At 48.2% G+C, this 18,114-nt stretch overlaps 1 protein-coding gene across 4 annotated transcripts; it reads left to right on the plus strand.

Annotated features, from left to right (window-relative positions):
- The first annotated feature begins 74 nt into the window (after positions 1–74).
- ANKRD16 (ankyrin repeat domain 16) lies at positions 75–17,363 on the plus strand. 4 transcript variants are annotated; one of them, XM_072349871.1, is made up of 9 exons: positions 75–231; positions 1,293–1,615; positions 4,892–5,112; positions 8,237–8,279; positions 9,291–9,399; positions 10,957–11,118; positions 13,987–14,065; positions 15,739–15,935; positions 16,171–17,363. In XM_072349871.1, the coding sequence occupies exons 2-8, from the start codon at positions 1,302–1,304 to the stop codon at positions 15,897–15,899; spliced, it is 1,089 nt and encodes a 362-aa protein (XP_072205972.1). In that variant the 5' UTR covers positions 75–231; positions 1,293–1,301; the 3' UTR covers positions 15,900–15,935; positions 16,171–17,363. The 4 variants fall into 4 exon arrangements, 3 of the variants coding, with proteins under 3 accessions (XP_072205972.1, XP_072205981.1, XP_072205989.1); XM_072349880.1 differs by having other exon boundaries at positions 86–193; positions 16,171–16,751; XR_011905343.1 differs by having other exon boundaries at positions 93–231; positions 13,903–14,065; positions 16,171–16,745.
- The last annotated feature ends 751 nt before the right edge of the window (positions 17,364–18,114 follow it).

Below are 18,114 nucleotides of genomic sequence, written 5' to 3' on the forward strand. Positions count from 1 at the left end.
CCCCTCCTCCTCCTCCCGCTGGCCAATCAGAGTGCTCTCAGCCTCGCGGTGCTGGCCAATAGCGAGGTACTTCCGGGTTTGGCCTGGTGATGGGGGGGGACGCCATTGCGAGGCCTAAAGAGAAGGTCGCCGGAGTTTGTTTACCGCCGCCCGTTCCGGGGGTGGGGCGTGTGTGACGTCACGCATCCGTTGAGTACGTCACGGTGACGTCACACCGCAGAAAGAACGCGGGTGGGTCCTTTAAGGGAGGGGGGTCGGTCCTGTCCCAGTGTCGGTGTGACGCTGAGGGGGAGGGAAAGGGGAGGAATAGGAACCGAAGCCTGAGGTGGGAGGGGGTTGAGGAGACGTGGAGGGTCTGATTTGGGATGAAATAGGATGAAATACGATGAAATGTGATGAAATGTGATGAAATACGTTGAAATGTGATGCAATATGTGATGAAATAGGATGAAGTGTGATGAAATAGGATGAAATGTGATGAAATACGTGATGAAGTGTGATGAAGTGTGATGAAAAATGATGAAGTATGATGAAATAGGATGAAATGTGATGAAATAGGATGAAGTGTGATGAAATAGGATGAAATGTGATGAAATACATTGAAATGTGATGAAATACATTGAAATGCGATGAAATACATTGAAATGCGATGAAATACGTGATGAAATGTGATGAAATACGTGATGAAATACGTGATGAAATACGTGATGAAATGTGATGAAATACGTGATGAAATGTGATGAAATACGTGATGAAATACGTGATGAAATACGTGATGAAATAGGATGAAGTGTGATGAAATAGGATGAAGTGTGATGAAAAATGTGATGAAATATGATGAAATACGTTGAAATGTGATGAAATATGTGATGAAGTGTGATGAAGTGTGATGAAAAATGATGAAATGCGATGAAAAAATGTGATGAAATGTGATGTTCCCCTCCCCATCCTTCCCCTCTCCCTGATGGTTTTGAGTTGAAGGGAGGGCAGATTGAGGTTGGATGTGAGGGGGAAGTTGTGGACAGAGAGAGTGTTGAGGTGCTGGAAGAGCTGCCCAGAGAGGCTGTGGATGCCCCGTCCATCACTGGAGGTGTTGAAGGCCAGGTTGGATGGGACCCTGGGCAGCCTGGGCTGCTATTCAATGTGGAGGTTGGTGGCCCTGCCTGTGGTGGGGGGTTGGAGCTTCATGATCTTTGAGGTCCCTTCCAACCCAGGCCTTTCTGCTATTCTCCTGAGGGAAATGTCCACTTCAGAGCAGCCATAACTCTGCTTTTCCTCTCTGCTTTTTCCAGGCACAGAACATGGCAGAGTGGTCAAGGCTGCTGACCTTGGCCCGCCAAGGAAAGGTGGACCTTCTGGAGGCTGCACTGAGGGATGGAGATGCCACCAACCAATGCTGTGGCCGCTCTGGGGACACATTGCTGCACGTGGCTGCTCGCCACGGTCACCTCAACCTTCTGGTCCTGCTGCTGGAGACAGTGGGCATGGATGTAGAGGTGGCCAATATGGATTACAAGAGGCCCCTCCATGAAGCAGCCTCCATGGGGCATAGGGAGTGCGTCTCCTACCTCTTGGCCAAGGGAGCCAGCGTGGATTGTCTGAAAAGGGCTGACTGGTAGGTGGGCTTTGTCCAAACCCTTATGAGAGTAGTGTGCCCAGGTGGCCAAGAAGACCAATAGTGTTGTCAGCTGGAGCAGGGAAGTGATCCCTCAGTACTAAGCACAGGTGGGGGGTTGCACTTTGTGCACTGTGTTCAGTTTTGAGCCTCTCACTACAAGAAAGACACTGAGGTCCTGAAGCGTGTTCAGAGAAGGGCAGCAAAGCTGGTGGGGAGTCTGAAACACAGCTCTTATGGGAAGCAGCTGAGATTGTTTAGGCTGGAGAAGAGGAAGCTCAGGGGTGACCTTATTGCTCTGTGCAACTCCCTGAAGGGAGGTTGTGGTGAGATAGGGCAACCCCTATCTCCCATGGAACTAGCAATAGGATGAGATGGAGTGGCCTCAGGTTATGCCAGAGGGGATTCTGGTTGGATATTAGGATATAAATCTTCTCCAAAAGAGTGGTCAGGCACTGGAACAGGCTGCCCAGCGAGGTGGTGGAGTCACTAAACCTGAAGGTGTTCATGAAATGTTTAGATGTTGTACTGAGGGACGTGGTTTAATGGGGAAATATTGGTGATTGGACTGGATGATCTTGGAGGTCTTTTCCAACCTTGGTGATTCTATGATTCTATGGTTTGTTCAACCCAAAGAAGAGACTGAGGGGAGAACTCATTGCAACCCACAGATTCATGGAATCATAGACTCATTAAGGCTGGAAAAGACCTCTAAGATAACCAAGTCCAAGCCATCCCCACCATGCCCACTAATCACGTCCCTCAGTGCTGCATCTCCACATTCTTTGAACACATCCAGGGATGGTGATTCCACCACCCTCCTGGGCAGCCTGTTCCAATGCCACTCTTTCTGTGAATAATTTTTTCCTAATATCCAACACAGATTCTGTGCCTGGGAGGTGTTTGAACAGCACTCTCAGTCATAGGGCTTGAATTTTGGGTGGTGCTGTGTGAAGCCAGAAGTTGGATTCACAGTGATCATAAAATCATAGAATGACCTGGGTTGAAAAGGGTTCTGCCCCTGTACTCAGCATTGGTGAGGCCTCACCTCGAGTACTGTGTCCAGTTTTGGGCACCTCAGCACAAGAAGGACATGGAGGTACTGGAGCAGGTCCAGAGAAGGGCAACGAGGCTCGTTAAGGGCTTGGAGAATCAGCCCTACGAGGAGAGACTAAGGAAGCTGGGGCTGTTTAGTCTGAGGAAGAGGAGGCTGAGGGGAGACCTTATTGCCATCTTCCAGTACCTGAAAGGTTCTTACAGTGAGAGTGGGGCAGGTCTCTTCTCACTAGTGACAAGTGACAGGATGAGGGGAAATGGCCTCAAGTTGCGCCAGGGCAAGTTTAGGTTGGATATTAGGAAGAACTTCTTTACAGAAAGGGTGGTTAGGGACTGGAATGAGCTCCCCAAGGAGGTGGTTGAATCGCCATCCCTGATGTGTTTAAGAGCCGTTTGGATGTGGTACTCATGGATATGATTTAGCAGAGGTTTGTTGTTGTGGTGTTGTTTCGTGGTTGTTTTTTAAGAGATAGGCTACTGGTTGGGCTGCGATTGGACTTGATGATCTTCAAGGTCTTTTCCAACCGGAGTAATTCTATGATTCTATGAAAAGGACCATAATAATCATTTAGTTTCAACCCCCTTGCTATGTGCAGAGTTGCCAACCACCAGACCAGGCCAAGAGATCCTTTTGTGTCCCTTCTAGCTTGGGATATTCTGTGACTCTACAAATCTGAGTACAGGAGCCAGATTCGCTGCATCTCGTTCCTCTGAAACTGAAATGAGAAGCCAGAAACATTAGAAAACAAAACTTTGCTCCCGTTTCCTTCCAGAGCCTTTTGGTAAAGATGTGCTACTGATAAAATAACAGCATCACGACCCAAAAAAGAGCTAGTTTCTTCAGGGCTTTTATGTTTTTTTTGCCTGCTTTGTGAGTAACATATCATCAAACGGTGAGTGAATGAGCATTGGGGGTAGAAAACAAGGTCTATTCCACAGGCGTGCAGCAGGCCTGGTTCAGAAAGAGTGCTACATCCCTGACAAACTCTACTCTTGGGGAAGGAATTCCTTCTAGCACTTTGCAGAAGAAAGCAGAGAATCCCCCTAGCATGAATGAAAGGCGAGCAGTGCCTTTTTGAAGCTGCAGTAACACAAATGCGAAGGCAGCTTCTCAGTCTTCCTAATTAGAAGCTGTGCCAGCACCAAGCTGACATCAGGGGGAGCAGAGGAAGGCAGAACTGTGTGCAAGCCTGGTTTCCTGTGATAGGTCCACAGCACCACGGCTTAAATACGGGGCACTGCATACATCCTGGTACATGTCATAGCCCTCCAAGTCTCATCTGCATTGAAAATATATGCTGGTCTGAAGAGCTGTGTAAAAGTAGAGCTGCAGGAAGCAATGAGCTCCAGGCTCAGCTCTGCCCATGCCAGGCATTTATCTCATTTCTTCTTCAAAATCTCTTACCAGTGGAGATTTTTCTCTCTCCTCTCAGCACTCTCTCCACGTCCCTTAAAACGAGAAGCATTTGTCTTCATGTCAAAGCCAAATCTCTCACTGTGGTTTAGGTGCTTTGTCCAACATGAAGAGTTTTTTGTGCGCTGTTCTTCTGAATGGGGAGATGTATTTATTTCTATCTTTGTATTTCTATCCAATCTGTGCAAGTACCCAGAGACTGATGATGGGTTTTTGAATAAATAAAATGGAGAACGTGGCTCCCATTTGCAACAGTTAAACCTTGATTATTCCTAATGCAGTGTTTGGTAGGAGAATGTGGTAGCTAAAGAAAACAAATCGCTGCTGCTGAGATCAGTAAAATGAGTCATCAACACATAGAGCTGAACACTAGAGATAAAGGTTCACTGCCTTGGGTAATCCATGCCTTGCTTGTAAACCCTCAGCTGACACCCACCTCTTTGTTCCTCCAGGGTTGGCTATAGAACCCACAAACCTCTCTGGTCCTTGCAAGGGGGAATGGAGAAGGAAATGAGGTATTTCTCCTATCCAAAAAGGAAAAAACAAAATGGGGCTGAACCTTTCCAGGCAGGAGTTGGTGTTGTTAATCTGCAATGCATGGGTCCCAGGTGTGAAAACATCATAACTGGTGGATGTGGGGTTGGAAGCAGGGCAAGGTGGGCCGTTGTTTGTGTGCAGGTTGTACCTGTTGACCTTGCTTGCCCAGAAACCCCACACGATCTGTGCAAAGGGCAGCCCTGAAACAATGGGACGGAGAAAATGTTGTTCTGCTGAGGAGCTGTTTTTAATCGTGTCTTTTCTTTCAGGACTCCCTTAATGATGGCTTGCACCAGGCAGAACCTGGAGGTGATCAAAGAGCTCATGGAGCATGGAGCCAACCCACTGCTGAAGAACAAGGATGGCTGGAACTGCTTCCACATTGCAAGCAGGGAGGGACATCTCGAGGTCCTTCAGTACCTGCTGGCTGTGTCCCCAAGCAGCTGGGACACAGAGAGCACCATCAGGAGAACACCACTGCACACAGCAGGTCAGGAGAGTCTTGTCCCCAGTGCTTATGAGGTTGGAGGGTCCTTGGTTCCCATTGCACTGAGTTTTGTCTGTGTGCTTTTCCCAATCTGGCTCATAACCTCACCCGTTTTTGTAAGGGATGCATCTCTCAAACCAATCCATCCTTGTCCGGATGCTCAGTGGATTAAGCCTTTGTGATAAATCTGAAGAGTTTTAGGGTTGGTAGGCACAGCGCCCAATTTGCATTGCAGGTTTTGTTATTCTTGAGTTCCTCTTAAGAAGGTAGCATTGAGTGGGGAGAAATACAGACTGCTTTCTGCATAGGTACTCCGTATTGGGAGAACACTGGAACTGAGTCTGCTATGCCCAATTCCCTTTTAAAACCCTTTTCAGTGGTTTAAAAGGGAGATTATATGGGACATATAAAGGGAGTGACCTGGGGGGTTGGACTCGACGATCTCTGGAGGTCCCTTCCAATCCCTGTAATTCTGTGATGATGGGGGCAGGAAGTTATCTGAATGGCAACCCAGAGGCAATTTATGTTTGGTTTCTGGCCTTTGGACTTTCTTGCCATCATTGTTAAGAACTGGATGCCTAATTGATGAATGTCACATGGTGTACAGAATTAAGTTTGTCCTGCCACATCTCATTCTGCTTGCAGAGTAGCAGGTCTGCTTACCCACAAACACATGCAAGGTCAGCCATACAGATAACACATGTGTTTCCAGGGCTTAAATCCCATTAACTTTGCCCTTCAGACAATACAAGGGGTTGATGAAAGAGGTCGGGGAAGGGAAAGGTGTGTGACAGTACATTGGAATGATGGTGTGGGGCTGCAGGATGGTGGCTCACCTGAAACTGAAATATGCTCTGTTCCCGAGTGGGGATTTGGCTTTGTTTCCTGGGGCTCATCCATGCTACCGTAGGAGATGTGAGCATGGGGAGCCACTGCTTAAAGCCACAGCTACCTGAATTCATTTCCCAAAGACTGTAATAGGAATTGACTCTCTGGAAAGACCCGAGGTATAGGGAGGAGACCTCTGCTGTGCTGTAATTAATCTGTTGGGTATGTCACCCTTTTGGCTGTCATTCTTATTACTCCTTCATCCCTCAGCAGTTGCCTGTCCACCACGCTGTGCTCATCAACAGTGACAGTCCCAGCCCACAGGCACTGACTGCTCCTTAGTCCTTGTGCTTGACCTGGGAGTGAAAAATAGCTGATGTGCTGTTTGATGTTTCATGCTCAGCGGTGAGGAGCAGCTTGCGTGAGTGAGAAATGGGTAATCCTTGCTTGTCTGTGTATTCTGCTCTCCCTGTGTAATCCCAAATCTTCTGTCCTTGTGCCTGCACCAGTGGGCTGGGTTCACATCTCCTCTCAGCTTTTAGATGGGCGTCCAGACTACAGGGATGCAGGAATGGGTATAATAACATGGGTGAGGAATTTCCTGCCGAGCACCTTGTGCTTGAAGTCTCTTTCCTGCCTTATAACGCTTGGGATACAGGGCTACAGGCAGCAGCAGTGTGCTCTACCTCAAGTTATCTCTACCCCACCATGTTTGACTTTCCCCTTGGCGAAACCTTTTGTGTTGATTTCCAGTCATTACACTGATACATCCACTTCAGACTAAGCCATGCTTTAGTGCTGCTGCAGAAGCAATGGGGCAACAGGAAAGACTGGAGCTGCTAAACCACCTTTGCCCCCGGCATCATTTTAACTCAGGACCACGCTGGAGGCTGCTGCTCATTGTATGCACCGGTGCCAGCATGCAGACACAGCTCCCAATGCAAGGGCATGGATGAGGGGCCAGAGGGGATGCTGGAGCTGCCGGGGGAAATCATGTCAGATGAGCTGCCTTCTCCATGAGTTTACATTCTTGGGTGTGGATATGAGCTCGTTAACCCGTGACCAGGCCAGCTGCCTTCCTGCCTTCCTGGCATGATTATCCCTGGGTAGATGATGGGTAATATTCTCCCCTTGCAATTTGTTTTTCTTTTTCTTTTTAAGGCTGATTCCTCAAGCGTTTCTTCTTCATATATCCATAGCCTAAGGCAAGAGAGGGGGAGAGATGTAATTAGAGGAAGTGCAGTGCTACAGCAGATCCAAGCACCGCGGCTTTCTCATGTCTCGGTTGCTGTTCAAGGATATAACTGTGTTGCTTGGGTGGCTTTTTTCTTGTTTTCAGACAGCTTGTTTTTTTTTTTTAAAGCCCGTGTTTCAAAAAATCACAGCGTGGTTTTGCCTGAATATACATCAACCCAAGTAAAAGGTGCTGGATGGGAAGGGAGCAGGAAAACACAGGCGACATCAGGGAGGGTGGGGAGTGCTCCTTGGGCTTTCAAAGAGCATCTATTGTGCAGCAGCATCTGAAGGTTATTGCTGTTAACACATTCACTAGGGGGCTGCCCTTCTGTGGCATGGATAAACAGCCTGATGTCCCAGCCCTGAGCTTAGCTTGATCGTTTATTCTTCCTTTCATTTGTTTTGCACAATGACCTGTAGAAATAATAAAGAACAGAATAGAAAAACCCACACATAGACACACACACACACACAAGAAAAAAGCCTGATGAAGGCTGTCTGTACGTTGCTGTAATACGAAGTTTATTTAACAAATAAAAAGAGGATATTTCAGCGCGTGATATTCGCATCCACCCCCACTGCTGTTGTTTTCCCTCGGAGATGCTGTCTAGGCGAGGATGATGAGCTGGGAGCGATGGTTGGTCTGAGTGGCTGAGGAAGGGTGGAAACGCCATCCAGCTCTTCACCATCTCTTTGTGTTGCTTTTTGCATCTCATAGATTTCACTTTGGGGATTAAAGAATACCGGCAGGAGAAGATCTTTGCGTCAGCTTAATTGTGTGCATGCTCTCACGCACGCATTCTGCAGGTAGAAGCAAACAGGGCTGATATGCATATTCTTCCCCTGTTTTACTATAGGATCAGGAGAAGAGGAGACTCGAGACCTGGAGGCAATGTTTTTAATTACAAAAATAAAGCCAGAAGCTTTGAATACGAAGCCTCTTGGACCTCCTCCCTGCCTCATGAATAAGCCAAAAGGGTCCGAAACCTGATTATGTTTCACCGTAGGCAGACAACGGCATGAAAACATAAATTATCCTTTGCTTCCTCTCTCTCTTTTGCAGCAATGCACGGCTGTTTTGATGCTGTGGAGCTGCTCCTGGAGCGGTAAGCAGGCTTCCTCCCAGTTCTACATCTCTTCACTCCCCCCGCCTCCATCCAGCACCAGCCACCAGCACACAAAGGACGTTTATTCCATCCGGGAAGCTCAGCTGCACAGCTGCTCTGCATGCGATCCTGAGGCTATCTCCATTTCCTCCTGGCTTTGCACGGCTGGTGTTGGGCCTGGCAGACAAACAGCAGCTCCGGATGGGCTCAGATGGCCTCAGACCTCACTGTGACATAAGCCCTGGTTATATAACTCGGCCTCTTCCTCTGTGCTGATTCATTCCTGTTGCCTCCAGTGTGGCCATATGATAACAAGGAAAGGATTTTCTGCCCAGCTTGGTATTTTTTGCATCTCTTCCAGGCTTTATTTCCAGGCTGCAGCTCCTGGGAGATTGCTGTGAAGTGGCTTTAAATCAGCCTATGCCCAGTCATCCTGATCCTGTTGCCTTACTAAATAATGCTGCCTGCTGCCAGAGCTGGAGCAGCTTTCCCCAGCAGCACCCGTTAGCCTACTCATCCCAGCCTTGTTAATTCATGTTCATGCTTGGCCCAGCATAAATGTAGCCCTGTGATTTGAGCCAGGCTTTCAATTTTAATTCACTCTTCTCTCATTTCAATGGAGATTTAGCCTGATTGAGACCTATTTGCACTGATTTTGTACATGACATTATTGTGTGAAGCAGATTTCCCACCCTCCCCTGCAAGGTCTGGGTGCACCTTATTCCTTCCAGCATCATCTCTTTGGAGAGCAAGGGAAGTGAAAATGATCTGTAGGGCCTGAATGAGCCGCACCAGCTGAGTACCACATCCCTGACCCCAAAATCCCCAGCTGACCTGCACCCCAGGCTGTAAAACACCAAGGCAGGTTTATGCATGGTCTGCAGGCCAGCTCTATCTATCTTGTTATTTACTCACTGGTGATCTGCTGCCCCAATGATGCAAAGCAACTGAGATGGTGAGAATTTCACAGCCGCCACCAAGTCAGTCCTGGCTTTTTGTCTTCTCTCTTAGATGCCAGTACAAACCTGACAGCAGGGATAATTGTGGAGTCACACCCTTCATGGATGCTATTCAGAACGGGCACATCAACATTGCTCGACTGCTCCTGGAAAAACACCAGGTAGGTGCCAAAAACTTCTCCTCCCTCGTCCAGTGACCTGAGCTAAAGCTTCTGGGACAGGTGAGCAGTTTGTAACCAAGTCATAACGAAGCAATTCAGGCAAACTTCCCATGGAAATGAGTGAGATTTTGCCAGCAGGATTGGGCTCGTGTAGAAGATCTCACCCTGCGACTGGGAAATGTCCCTTGGCTGGTTGAGGGATGATAGTAGGAAAGGACAAGACTTGCCCATTGCTGCAGGGACAGCAGTGTCAAAGCCAAAACCGACTCTTGATGGTGCCAGGGCTCAGTATGAAGGCTCCTCTGGCCACACTGACTGTGGATAAACCAAAGGCACATTGCTGAACCAGCAGCTCAGCTCTGACCTCCCCGTCTTGTGACAGCTACTGCTCCCATCTTTGTCTCCCGGTAATCTCCTATTTCCTCTAGCATACAAGGCATAATAGGGATGTCGTTAGAGCCAATTGTGTGTGGTAGGAACCAGACCGCTGCATTATTTATCGACTGCTGAGTTAATGTGGGATGGTTGGAGACCACCTAATGGCTGATTCTCACGGAGGTGGAGCTGTTCCTCTTTTCTCAGCCCTCTTGCCATTGCATGGCCTTTCTTCTGCACCAGTTCCAGGGCTTGGATTCCATTCAACTTACTGGCCTGGCAGAAAGCTAGCATGGCACAAACAGTGAACCTGCCTGTGGCACACTGAATTGGCATGGTGTAATTGACCAGCTGAGCTCCCAACATGGCATAGGATGGGTCAGAAACACATAAAGGGGATGTGGGACCCCTCAAGATCATGACTGATGGATTTAGCCATCTATGAGCCGCACGCAGCAGAATAGGGTGACAGAGACAGTTTGGTGCTCTAAATACATTCAAGAGCTTGTTAACTTCAGGAGATGTTTCTGCTCTTGTGTTTGTGTATCTGGACCTTACAGTATGAAATGTTTGCTTACATTTTATTTTCAGTCTCACACTTCAGACGATGAGGATGGAATTGTTGATTTCATTTCCTCATTCTGATGCCCTGTCTTACAAGCCATAAAACCAGCACTGGAAACATTAATGGCAGTATAAAATGGTAGTAAAACCTTCTAGGTCAGACCACGAGACTGCAAGAGGCTGTATTATATCCTTTCAGACAAGTACACTGTGTACTATCCCTATTACCCATCTTGGTTTTGTGTCTTTGTGGTTGCATTCAGAGACTCACAGAAGAGTGAAGTCCTCCACCCATCTCTCTCCCTCGACCTACAGTGGTCTGGAGAAGGGTTGTTTCTTGCTGCTTTGAGGAACTGATCATTGTATGTGCTCCAAACAAAGAGTGGGGGGCTCGGTTCTTCTATTTTGTTGCTACTTTTGCTTGTCACTTAAGCTCAACAGAGAGCTGGCTCTGGTCTGCAAATGACAGTGCTACCAAACCTGGTGTCACTTGGTGCTGGTGGCATCCCCTGTGTTCACTGTTGTCACTGATGATGTTGTAGGCAGATTCCGCTTGTCTTTCAAAGTTTGGCCAGGCTGTTCATTGCTTTTCCCTTTCTCCCCTTCTCTTTGTTTCAGGCTTGCCCCACAGCTGTGGATGCTCTGGGTGCTCAGCCTCTGCATCGGGCAGCAGTCACAGCACAGAACGAAGCCATCCAATTCCTTGTCTCTGAGCTGGGTGTTGATGTCAATGGGAGAGCAACAGCTCTGCAGCTGACAGCACTGCACTACGCAGCCAAGGTTTGTCCTTGTCCCTCTGTTTCCTCTGCAAAGCCTTTTCCTGTTGGTGCACTACCATCAGGCATCTTATACAGGCTGGCATAGGTGTTTGCCACTGATGAAGGACTTACATTCCTAGCTCATCCTCTGTCATTGTTTGCTCCTGGCCAGCCCCATACCCTATGAAAACCTATAAGGGTTTTTCAGACCGTTATTAAGTGTGACCAGCTGTCTGTATGGTGGTGGATGTCTGACTTGCTTTGTTCACCACAAATCCTGACAGTATCTGTGCTGAGGGTGGGTGAAGCCCCCTGCATGGAATGTGGCTGAGTGGCACTGAGTGGGAGCAGAGGTGGGTGGCAATAGGGCAGTTTCCTTTATCACTTATCCAGTTGGTTGTGTTGTGGGTAAGACTTGACCCACATCTCTGGTGGGAGTTACTCTTCCAGTCTATCACCTTTGGACCAAAAATGTAGTGCCTGGGGGACGTCCACTCTGCTGGTTAATGGGAGCTTTGGGTGTGAACAGTTCATGACAGGTGATGGTTTTTCATCAGCATCATCTCTCACCTGACAGGATAAGATTGGTGAGACTCTGCTCAGATTTCTTTCTCCTTCTTTCTTCAGTCCTGCTGGTTTGGACCCTGGTGGATCAGAAGCTGGTCTCCAAGCCAGCAGCTCACTGAACAGAAAAAGCCTCACGTGCTGTGAGACGCTGTTTGTCCCAGGAGATCAGATTCTGGCCTGCCTGTGGCCAGACATGGGAAAAGAGAGGTAGAAAGGTGGAGGGAGCTCCCAGTGCTTATCAGTGTCCTTCATACAACAGTTGTTTAGAATTCCAGTCAGAGTTGTTTGAGTTTTCTCCTCCTCTTGTCTCATGCCTGTGAAGAGAGGAAGGCTGTGGGTCTTGCTACTCTCCCTGGGCATGCAGAGCAGATCCTCATAGCCTCCCTGCTGACCAGGATTCCCCTTGAGGGCCTGCTTTCTTACTTCTGCTTTGTGCTGCTGACTGCCTGCTCTCCAAAGGAAACATCCCTTGCTCAGAGCCCAGCATGTCAAACCTCATGAGCTTTAACACACAGCGCTCTGAGTCTTGTAGTGGGAATGAAGCAGCATCCCTGTGCCCCGTTCCTACAAAAGCATCAATGACACTTACTGAGAGTGCTGGCAGCAGCATTCTCCTCCAGCAGGACCCAGCCATGGCATTTGCTGGCTCCCACAAAGGAAGCTTTTCTCCCATGCTCCGAGAAACCATGTTGAAAGCCCTTTTGGTTGCCAAGGGTACGTTTAACAGCAAGGCTATTGGGGAAAATAATGTGCCTTGGAGAAGATCCCAGCTCTGTCTTGGTGAGTGGCTGATTGGGGAGCAATTTGATGGGCTTCTCAACCTTCCTGAGGCTCAGTGTCACTTTATATTTACAGCATCATTTGTTTGGCTGGTGGCGTTTTGGTGTTTTTTGGGTGTTTTTTTTTCCTTATTACTTTGCATGTATAAATACATGAAAATCAAATTATTCTTTCAACTCAATTTGCTGCCAGGGCTGTGGCAGCGAAAGCAGTTCCTGGCTTTGCTGTCTCTGCCACTGAGAGAGGCCTGTGCATACAGCAGGGAGATGGGAGCCCTGAGCAAGGGGGAATGTGATGCTACTGAGTCGTATGATAATGGGGGAAGGAGTGGGTGGCAGGGATAAAAATAAGGCCCTTCCACTCTCATGCCACATAACAAAGGCTAATTCATTGCATGGAAGAAGGAATTACAAACTCAGACGTGTTATTTAGGGAGAGAGGATTTATTTTGGGCCAAGCTTGTGCAGCCAGGAGGGGTGTGAGGGCTGCATTGCATTTCCCCCTGCAGCATTTACATTTGGCTGCTGGCAGAGGCAAAGTAGAGAGCACCGTGGGTCGTGCTGGTGTTTGTGTGGTGTTGTACATCTCCAAAGGCATTACAAATGCTGGATTAGTCCTCTAGGAAGTGCAGATGTCTGAAGATACTGCAGATAAATGCATAGCAGAACAGCAGCAGCGGGTTCTTCTCTCTGAGCTGAAATACACCTCAAGAAGAGCAGCTGTAGATCTGCATAATACAGCATGGGACAACAGCAGTTCTATGGTGATATTGTCCTTTTAACAGATAGACAGCTGTCCTTTATTAAAGGTAAGTCAGTGATCCTAGGGCTCTGTGGCCAGCTGAAGTTAAAAGCATTTTAATTGAGTTACTGAATGGGAGGAGAGGAAAAGGCAGGATCTGATGACAAATGAGTGTGCTAATTTGCTGTTAAGAAACATCTTCAGGTCTTGTCACCCAGTCCTAAGTCAGAGGTCATTTGTGCATTAACTCCTTTGTAGCCACTAGCAAAAGCAAAACTGCTTTGGGAGATGGTCCTCCTCCCAGTCCTTGGCTGTAGCACCACCACCAGAGACATCTCTGCGCTGTAGCATCATCTTAAGCGCTTGCAATGCTTATAATTTGAAACTGTGAGGGGAAAAATTGCAGAGAGGATGATGCTCCTGGGATGCCTCTTGCTTTCTTCCTTTGGCCTCTGGGTCAAAATTGCTGGCAAGGGCTTTGCAGGTAGGCTGAGCAAAGGCCGAGCTGAGAGTCCCATAGCAGCAATGTGGCCATGTGTGTGGGCAGTCCCTGGCTAATGGAACGGGTCTGCAAAGCTACAAGCAGACAGCAGAGATTTCCAGCTGCTCTAAGATCCTCTGGATCTTGCTCCTGGTAGTTCCAGATTTGACCATGGCAAGACTGACTTTGCATCTGTGCCTTTGCTCAGAGATTGCTTGTGGCCTTCTTTCTTTTCAGGCCTGTGTCGTTTCTTCTAAATGCAAAGGAAATGTGCTGGTTTTGCTGAACAAATAACCCACGTGCCTCTGCTCACCACTGCAGGAAGGACACATGAGCACCATCCAGACTCTGCTGTCCCTGGGTGCCAACATCCATGCAAAGGATGGGAAGAGCCGTTCTGGTAAGCATGCTGAGCTATGCGTTCACACACTGTGTTGCAGCAAGAGAGTGCTTTAGGAACAGGAGCCTGGCCTCTAAAGCAGCCTGTGCTGCATCTGCTCATACAAGGGGATGCCAGGTGCATGGATGTAAACGGCTCTTGGAGCAGCATAGAGCTTTCATTTAGTAGCTCTCTTTCTGCTGGTCTTTCTGATGTCTAATGGTGTTTTGGAGCCTATGTTGGGGCTTTTCCCCTGTGTGGACACGCTCATTTAGCTTTCCTTTTACACAGCTGCTCATTTTGCATGAAGCTTTCAGGAGCTTTTGATACCCTCCATCAAACTTGGTTGAAATTAGGCAGCTCAGAACTCTTAGGGTGGGCAGACAAACACGATTGCACACTCTCTAAAGCCTTATCAAACTGCCTGGGAATGGCTTATGAGCAAATAGTAACAGAGAGCTTGAAAGTAAACAGAGTTGCTATAGTAGTACCAGTGAGAGTATGAGGCATCTCTTGCATCAGCATCTCTCTCTCTCTCAAAAAAAAAAAGAAAGAGTATATAGAAATGGTTTCAACCATTGCTAAAATTGGCAACTTCCCCAACCTTCAGGTTTGCTTAATGACACGCTTCAGTGGTGAGGCTGAACAGTCTTGCGACTCTCAATCTCTCCCTCCACCCCCTCAAATGAGTAAATTTGGGCTTTGCTGAGCTTGTCCAGCCCTGGGACTTTTGTGATGTTCTCTTCATACCTTGTTCTTCTTTGCTGTGTTCGTGTCAGTGTATACTGGGGTGTTTCCCACCCTAAATCTCTTCCTGCAAAGTGTTCTATGTGAGTTATCCTGCTCCACCCCTATGGACAACAACAGCAGGAGCTGATGACCCTCAGCATCAAAGATACTCACCCTATGCAGGTTTAGATCAGGAGAATAAGGCTGGCCCACCCTATAACAGGGCTGTAGGGCTACCTAACTATGCTGGAGCTGAGCTGGATCAGCCTGGAAGGCTTGTTGGGTTCAGCAGGCTCTATGAGCTGTGCTGTTTCAGCCTCCTCCCGTGGGATGCTCTTCGCTGTGTGCACTACCTTTCTGATTTACTCCTCGGCTCTGGAGTGAACTGGCAGGATGCCTCAGCCCATAAAGGACCCAAGTCACATCCCACATCATTTCAAGCCACTCCCTCATGCACTGCTATTAAATCCACCCCAAATACAGAGCAATAAGATGCCCACAGCTAACATGGCCCCATGGGCCTTCTGCTCTGCTGCACAGCCTTTCCCTCCCGACACAGGCATCCTTTTCCCATGACTCAAAATGATCCAAGTTGGCTTAAGTCCTTCCAATCTGTTTGCAAACCTGTTTCGCTTCAGCTCAGCCAGCTTAGTACCACTTGGAGAGGCAGCCTGCAAGGAGGAGATGGGGAGTCATAGCATTTCTATCAGCATGGCTGGGCTTGGAAAAAGAAATATCCCATGCATTTATGGGTTCAGTCATCCCTCTGGGAAGGCTGTGGTAGCTGAGCTATAGCACAGCTGCTTGCTTGAGTATTGCAACTGCTAGAAGTTATCTTTCAGTGCATTCCCTTTGATAATTCGCTTCCCTTCAGTGGGGATCCAACGTTTGCTTCTGAAGTGGGCCGAAGCTGAAGCCAGCACTCAGTCTCTCAGTTCCTTTTTGACATCCTGTCTCTCCCACAGCCCTGCATGCAGCATGTGCTGGGCAGCACGCGGCTGCTGCACAGATCCTGCTTAGCAGAGGGCTGAAGGACAACGAGGACAGCATGGGCACACTGGCACAGCAGCTTGCAAGGAAGCCAGATGTCATCCAGGTGTTCCAAAAGACGAATGTCAACTCATGAGACCAGCTGGGAAAAAGGGAAACCCGCTTCATTTTGGTATGTTTGCAATTGCTTAATGAGTGTTTATATTAATGTTTAAAGCAGTGGATTTTTGCTCAGAAACTCAGCAGAGGAATCAAACTTAGCACTTGGGGAAAGTGCATTGAGGGGAAGGCACGTTGTAAATGCAGTTATGTCAATAACTCTATATGTTATTATATATGTCATATCTCTATATGTTGGATGTGGGCTGTTGTACTCCTGTTCTGACCCCATCCTTGTATGTTCACAGATTTCAGGGCTGAGCTGCACCTCTTCCTGTGCAGCAGCAAATGCATCCTAACAGCTGTAGCTTCCCAAAGGAAAACCATCAAAGGAAGGTGCCCCATGGGCTGCTGCTAGATGATCCCTGGGCAACTGCAAGGCTTGAACCCTTTGAAGCCTACCCAGCTCTCAGTACAGCCAGACATCCTGAAGGAGAAGAAACCTGCATCATTTTCACAGCCCTTAAAGTAGCTTCTCTCCACAAATCTGTTACGTTGCCGTGTTTAAAAGCCCCTGTGACAACATGGTGCAGCAAAACTGAGCTCCGAGTGCCTCCCTTTGTCAGGGCTAAGCTGCTGTGTGGATGAAGCTGCATCAGCCTTCATACGTGGCCCAAGCCTGATCCCAAAGCCTGCTGACATTGATAGAAAGACCTAAGCCTTGTGGGGATCAGGCTGAAAAAGAGGTGTTAGTTATTGCAGATGTACCAAGCAAGGCTTCCTCACCAGCAGTGAAAAGAAAAACTGCTCTTTGATATGCACGGAACAATGACTTAATATTTAATGTAGCCAGTAAGTCTGGAATACACATAAAGGTAAGATCTACTGGAGCTGTTCATTTTCTTTGTATCTACATAGAGTAAGAATCTTTCTCTTGCACGGATACCTACCGCAGTCCTACCTGTGATGTCAAGTTGTAACAAACAACGTTATTCCCCAGTTTAAGTGACAGCAGATGGTAAGAAGGGGAGAGGCCTATAAGCAGGCTGGATTTTGCTCTGCCTCAGGCCCCCGGTGCTCACGTCATGGCTTGACGCTCAGCTCATGTTTTCCCAGGAGGATTTAAGATGATGCTGAGCTCTGTTTGAGCGTGGAAAATCCTCACTCTGCATTCCTTGGAGCAGAATTTACTGTGATGATACTGAGGCTGGATAACAGCACTGTGATCCTTTTGGGACCTTTTAAATCAGAGCACAAATTGGGGTGCTTTTAAGGACCAGAGTGAACCCTCTGTTAGCAGTGGGGGTTTTAACCACACCTTTCTTTTCCCTATCTGTGAAACGAAGGAGATTCTTCACCACCAAGGAGGGAAAAGAAATGAGTGCTGGAAGGTTCTAAGGGTGCGATGGAAGCTGTGCCAACCCCATACCAAGTGGTTTTATTTCTCTAAAGACCCCGAGTGCTTCTATAAACCCACCCTTCATAAAGCAAATAGTAACACAGCAGCCTGTAACTGCTTCATTCCCCTTCTCTGTGATTTTAGCAAGCCATGAAATCGCTGTTTTCCGCTAATATTCCTCCTAATGAGCACAGATTGCTTGTGAATCCGAGCTTTGATGAGGAAGCAAATGAGGAATGTTTTCATCTGCCTTTCATGGCTCTCAGGGCCGTTGCAAACACCTGGAAAGCAGAAAAGGGAACTTGCATTACCTTGCATTATTTGTAAGGTGCTTTATGCTTCCTGAAGGCAGGCATGGCACTGATGTGGGCATGAGTGTTGCATGCAGACGTATGCCCTGTTGCACACCTGTGCACCATTGCATGGTCACGTGTGTGCCCATTGCACTGTTGCATGCATGCACATTGGGTACCTGCCTGTTGCAGGTGCATGCATGCAGGCAAGCACTGCATTGAAGCACACTTGCACAGTGGGTGCCTGCCTTTGCGCGCTGTGCTGATGCATAGGTAGGCTTTCACTGCACCGATGCACGTTGCAGGCTCTGTTGCACTGATGCACACGTGGGCATTGCACACATGCAAGCACCTATTGCACCGATACCTATTCTCACGTTGCACCTGAGCAGGAACCCATTGCACTGACGCACACTGCACACACGCAGCCCCCACGGGCGCAGACATGGGCACGCAATCGCGACCCTTGCACGCGTGCATGGCCGTGCACCCACCCGTGCATTGCATTGCATTGCACTGCATTGCATTGCATGCATTGCATTGCGTGCAGCCGCAGCGAT

Source organism: Excalfactoria chinensis, chromosome 1 (genome assembly GCF_039878825.1).
Source record: "Excalfactoria chinensis isolate bCotChi1 chromosome 1, bCotChi1.hap2, whole genome shotgun sequence".
NCBI classification, from domain to species: Eukaryota; Metazoa; Chordata; class Aves; order Galliformes; family Phasianidae; genus Excalfactoria; species Excalfactoria chinensis.